Here is a 6,114-nt window from a genome sequence, read left to right on the forward strand (position 1 = left end):
CGGGATCCTCGCGGTGCGAGAGGAGTCTGGCAGGACCACCATCTGGTGCCTACCGAGCAGCCTCCTCAACGCAAGATTGTTCAGGGCGGGGCGCCTGGGGGGCTTAGTCCGTTAACATCTGCCTTCGGCCCAGGTCACGATCCCGGGGTCCTGGGATCGAGCCCCACATGGGGCTCTCTGCTCAGCAGAAGGCCTGCTTCTCCCTCTCCCTCCCCTTTTCTCTCTCAAATAAATAAATAAAATCTTAAAAAAAAAAAAAAAAGGATGTTCAGGGCATTTGCGGTGCAGGTGGTGCTCCCTCCATACGACGGCTCCCAAACTTTTATAACCACGGTCATTCAAAGCCAATAGGAAAGTGTATGCGTGCATGCGTGCATGTGTGTGTGTGTGCATGTGTGCACATGCATGTCTGTGTGTGTGTGTGTGTGTGTGTGTGTGTGAGAACCCAGGCCCACTCTTGAGAGATTCACATTCAGTAGTTGAGAGAGACTAGAAATGTACATTTTTTAAAGCAAATCTTTCTAAAGAGTTCTGATTCTGGCTTCTGACTTCCTGGGAACATTAGGCAGATCTCTCACCAGGGACACTCTTGCGTCCAGCTTTACAAAACATGGTCAGTAAGAGGCAGCGGGCACAGGAACAGCAGGTGAGAGGGCGGCAGAGGCAAGGAAAAAATCACAAGGCAGAGCTTGGAGGGAGCTTGGTACTGTGCAAGGCTGAAGGGTAGACGCACTGTCTCGATTTCTATCGAGACAATTGGTCGCCTTTGCTCCCTAACCAGGGTACCGTTCCCAGTGGGATACTTTGGAGAACTGCCCTCTTGCCCACCACACCACTCCCTTTTCAACAGTCTGTCAGTTTTCTGTGAATTGCCCAGAAACCCTGAATTAGGAGTTTGTGGCACTTCAGTCTTCTTTGACATGTGTTACTCTTCCTCTTTAACAAGGGGGATCGGACTAGGTTTCTGGGGGGTCTTCGGGCAAATAGAGCCGCAAGCAGCAATGAAGGAACACCGGGCAGGGAGCAAGAACAATGTCTAAGGACCCAAACCAAGCGACTGAGAGCGAGCATGCTGACTCTCCGAATCAGGCGGGCTGCCGTCCAGCAGATTTTGGTTACCGAGTGACTCAGATGTGGGTGCTTGACACATCAGGCTTTTCCAAAGCACGTTTTTAGTTAAGCTCAGAGATCTGAAGCAGCTGTGGAGGCTGGGCTGGCAGCCCACTGGGTAAGTTCATGATTCCCCACGTCACAGTGCTGGCCCCCTCACCAATACTACCTTTGGGGAATGGCCCCTCTACACTATGTGGCCGGCCCCTAGTAAGGGAGGCCAATCTAGTTCCCTCCACACGGGTTTGGGACCCTCTGGGCCAACACTCTACCTCACCTGTCTGCCCGCTGTGACTGGTCTAGGGGAGGTGGGTCATATGACCCATGTTCTTTTTTGCTTAACTTACTTAGGGTTGGTTTTTCTACTGCTGTCACCAAGAATCTTGATTCACACATAGGGGAGTAGGAGGAACAGGGGAGAATGAAGGCTGGAAAGAGAGGATGTGACAAAGGATTAAATGCACAAGTAAGACACCCACTGCAAACCTATTAAATAAGCCAGATCTGCAAACTCGGAAGCCCACAGGAAAAAAGACACGTAACATCAATAAGCCAACCAGGTTCAGGTCATGGGACCAAGAATTTTTCCACTCTCCTCTGAACACAATTAGAAAATCTATCCTGAGACAACAGGTGGGCAGTGTGATGAACTAGAAAGGTCCATCCATAGTGGCAGTCCTTCCTTACTCAGATTTAGCAATTACCACCCTCTGAGAATAAGGGCCTAGGATCATCAGATCTTCAAATACATCAAGAGAAGTCAGAAATCAGAATTTGTATATAAAAATGGTATCAACCTATTTAGCTAAATTTAAAACACTGTACAGTGAGTTAGAATGCTATGCAAAGAAATCAAAACCGAAACCAAACAAACAAAACACAAAGCCCCAAACCCAACAACCCTCCTTTGCCATCTTTGGAGGTTGGCAGGGTAACGACCGAGTATTCTGAAAATCGATAGAGAGACTGTATCAAGCATTTACGTGACCTTTCCCATGTGAACTGGACTTCAAGGGAATTAAACAGTTAAGTTAAAAATTACTCTTTGTGGGGCGCCTGGGTGGCACAGCGGTTAGCGTCTGCCTTTGGCTCAGGGCGTGATCCCCGCGTTCTGGGATCGAGCCCCACATCAGGTTCCTCTGCTGGGAGCCTGCTTCTTCCTCTCCCACTCCCCCTGCTTGTGTTCCCTCTCTCGCTGGCTGTCTCTATCTCTGTCGAATAAAGTCTTTAAAAAAAAAATATTACTCTTTGTAAGAGAAACACAGTTAATAAATTCAGATGCAATGATAGAAAGAAACAGAAAAATCACCATTTTATAATCCCTAACAATGGTAATGATAAATTGACGCTAAAACCACTCGTTAAGAAGGTAATGGAGGAAACTTCATAACGCGCGGATCAGGCTGACGTTGCCGGAACATGGCTGATCAAGCCCAGCAATGCTGAAAGGGAGACAGTCAGACATCATGCATCCCTTGATGTCGTATAATAAAAACATGTTCACAGTACCCCTGTGATGGAGTCTCTGGCAGGCAAAAAAAAATAAAAAAGGTGTAGAGATAGAAAAAAATGAGCCTGGATTTGATCCCATCTCTGGGTCCAACTAGCAGTTTACAGGAAATATAGGAATAGAAGAATATGGTAAAATGGGGGTAAAGCAGCCAAATCTAGAATGGAGGAAATTCTACAGGGCAGTTTCTTCCACAAACAAATGGCACTAAACACAAATACAGACACTCAGCACTCAGCTCTTGGTTGCTAAAACCACTTGCTGATAAAAGGGACCAGGACTCCTTGGAGAAATACCAGATTCTAGGGCCAGGGCTAGGAAAATACAAAATGAGCCTGGAGCATCTTCAAGGGTCAGAAAGTAAGAGAGAGCTGAAGGGAAGGAAAAGAAAAGGGAGCACGGAGCCATGTATACAGACGTGACGCAGGAGCCAACCTGAAAGAGCCAATGGCCAAAGTGGGACTATTTGGACAAGAAAACATTACTGGATTATAGCACAAAACATAAAATAAATGCTATATACTTACGTCCATACTGATATAAAGAAATGCTTGAATAGATAAATGGAGGAGGAAAAAAACCCACAAGTCTCTTTTACGTAAGAATTCTAAATGCAGATGCCTCCCTTTTCAGGAGGTGGAGTTTAATCCCCATCCTTTTGAGTGCGGGCTGAACTTAATGCCTTGCTTCAAAATAATAAAGGGGAAAATAATCCCTTTACAATGAAGAAACCTGGCAGACACCACCTTAACCAAGTGACCAAGGTTAATATCACCCCTAATATGACACAATGAGAAGGACACTTGAGCTCTGTGCTAGTCTTCCCCCAAACCACAAACCCCAGTCCAATCATGAGAAAACATCAAACAAACCCAAACTAGGGAGTTCAACAGAAATTCTGATCAATAGTTTTCAAAACTGTCAACATAATGAAATAAAGAAAGACTGGGGAATTGTGACAGATTGAGACAGACTTAAGGAAACACAGTGACTAAGTATAATGTTGGGTCTAACCACAGTAAAGGACATGATTGGCAAAACTCATGAAATTTGAATAGTCTGCAGTTTAGTTGTGCACCAATGTTAATTTCTTAGCTTTGACACGATTATGTAAGATGATATCATAGGGGAGACTGGCCGTTACATGCACTGTCTTTATAACTTTGCTATAAATTTGAAATATTCCCACATATAAAGTTTATTTTTTAAAAAATGCAGAGGAAACTGTTACAGATTTTAAAAATACTGAAAGAAACATAACCAAACACAATGTGTGGGTGTGATTTAGATCCAGCCTAGAATAAACTTACTATAAAAAGACCTGTTTTGAGACGATCAGGCTGTTCAGATGTTAATAAGGAATTATTAATTTTGTTGGGTGCGATTGTAGTATTGTGGCTCTGTTTTAAAATCCTCATCTTTTAGAGAGAAAAACTGAAATACTCATTACCGATGAAAGGATCTGATGCTTGGATTTCGCTTTAAAATATTCCCACAAAGCAAATGGAGGAGATGGATGCGACGAGAGCAGCATAAAGCAAATAAATGACTGCTGAAACTGGGTGAGGGAAAGGCATGGCAATGTTTTCTCAACCTCTGTACCAACTTGAACATTTCTATAAATAAGAAGCTAAGAGAACAAAAAGATAAAAACACTGTGGGTCAAAGCCTACACTACACTCAGACAAGAAGGCTACCAGTTAGAAGCCATTGAAGTGAAGAGGAAATTTACCTACAGATTGTGTTAATTAACAAAAGTCGTCACTGGCAAATTTCAGGTTCATTCCTTTCCTCCTTATTAATAAATACTGGCGGCAGATCAGAAGCTAATGTTGAAGAAAACCACATTCCATTTATAAAGAAAAAAACCCCTGGCAAGGAAGGAATCTTCTGACTCAACCAAGCCTGTCTGTGTTGGGGGGGCCGAGAGCTAGAACAGGACTCCGCCATTTATGTTTTCCTCAAAAGTCTCAAAGTTTACGACAAATCTGTGAAGAAACAGCATATAGGGTACCTCGACTCCAGCGGCAGCTAAAACCCATCTTACGGATTCCATGCGGCCTCTTCCGTTAGGATAGTGGAGTTTGGGCTTCGCTGCCATCATGGCCTTTCAGGCTTTCTGGAAAAAAGAAACAAAACAAATGCGCAGCTCCTGGTAGACGAGCAGTCTTATTTCGCATCTTTAACCCTGTGCCCACGGCCTAAATGAATATTCAGGATTTTGGCACAGGAAACCGGTTTTGTTTTGGGTTTTTTGTTTTGTTTGTGTGGGTTTTTTTTTTATGACTGCGTTTTCCCTCACTCAATAAAAACCTACCTCCATTTCCAAATATTAAAAGAAACAAACACCTTGGTTTTCATACCGTTTCTACTTATGATTTCTTCTTCTGGATCTTGGAAAGCTGGGGACATTGGTTATGGAAATATTTGTGCCAGCAGTAAGGTACTTCATAGATTCAGAACATCACATCTTTGACCTTGAAAATTTTAAATTTTCCAACTGCGGCTTGAAGAGGCAAGACGCGGAGGGCCGCCGAGGAATTATGCACCCTTTGGAACCGTTGCAAGAATTCATGCTCTCACATGCATCATTTTATTTGATGATCACAGCAACTGGGAGGTGGACGGGCCGAGCAATACTATTGTCTGCAAAATGTGCGTCCGTCGTCCCGCCTGCGGTAGCTTCCCCCCGGGTCCCGCACGTGCTCCGCCCCAACTGGGAGTTGAGCCTCCGACCTTCGGAAGGCGCCCACGCCACGCACTAGGCCACCCGAGACTAGACTCCTGGGCTACCCCGGTCCCCGCTCAGCTCACGCTAGCCCGGGGCTTCGGGAGGATCCGAGCTAGTCTTCCACTGAAAGCGGTGGATTCACACTCCGCAGAGCGGGTTAATAAAAATACACACACTGAGCCAAGAATGACCCCAACCCCAGCAAAGGAGCCCACGCCTGCCCAGATGGGGGCGGAGGCGCCAAAGGACCGGAGGGAGGGAGACAAGAAGGATTGAATGGGGGCTGGGGAGAGTTGCAACGGACGATGGAGTAAGAGGCTTGGGGCCGAGGAGTGGAGGGGAAGAGAAACGCGGCGAGGAGAGAGGGCGGTTGGGGGCGGCAGGAGGGAGACAGACCTGGAGTCCGCTCGGAGCACCCGGAGCCGTACAAAACGCTCTGCGAGCGGTCCGCAGCGAGGCGGGACCAACTCTCTGCCAGAAGGCGCCCCCCGGTGGGCGAGGCTCCGGGAAGTTTCACCAATAGAGACGGTAATGTTTAGCATGCCCCACCCATCTGCAAGGCATTCTGGGTAATATGAAAACAGCCCAAATTCGACCGGTTTCAAGATAAATTTTAGCGTTGTGAGGTATGAAATGGCCTTTGAAGTGTCGGTTCAGTGACAACTGTAGTTAAGAAAGACATGTTGGGGATTCGATATGGTTAAAACAATTCGACCTATCCGTAAAGAAAACTTCATCTTAGGGTTTATATAGCCCCCGCGCG

General features: G+C 45.9%; 1 protein-coding gene across 2 annotated transcripts in view; it reads right to left on the minus strand.

The window, feature by feature from the left end:
* Positions 1-5,849, minus strand: part of LOC100466745 (glutathione S-transferase A4) — a 39,418-nt gene extending 33,569 nt beyond the window's left edge. The window contains exons 1-2 of one of the 2 annotated variants that reach the window (XM_034648052.1): positions 5,748-5,849; positions 4,635-4,739 (exon numbers count right to left, since the gene is read on the minus strand). In XM_034648052.1, the coding sequence (XP_034503943.1) occupies positions 4,635-4,724 (90 nt within the window). In that variant the 5' untranslated portion in view covers positions 4,725-4,739; positions 5,748-5,849. Of the gene's footprint in view, positions 1-4,634; positions 4,740-4,983; positions 5,685-5,747 lie in introns of those variants that run through there. The other variant, XM_034648051.1, reaches the window with a different exon arrangement.
* Positions 5,850-6,114: the final 265 nt, after the last annotated feature.

The sequence above is a fragment of the Ailuropoda melanoleuca genome, chromosome 19, assembly GCF_002007445.2.
Source record: "Ailuropoda melanoleuca isolate Jingjing chromosome 19, ASM200744v2, whole genome shotgun sequence".
Classification (NCBI taxonomy): domain Eukaryota; kingdom Metazoa; phylum Chordata; class Mammalia; order Carnivora; family Ursidae; genus Ailuropoda; species Ailuropoda melanoleuca.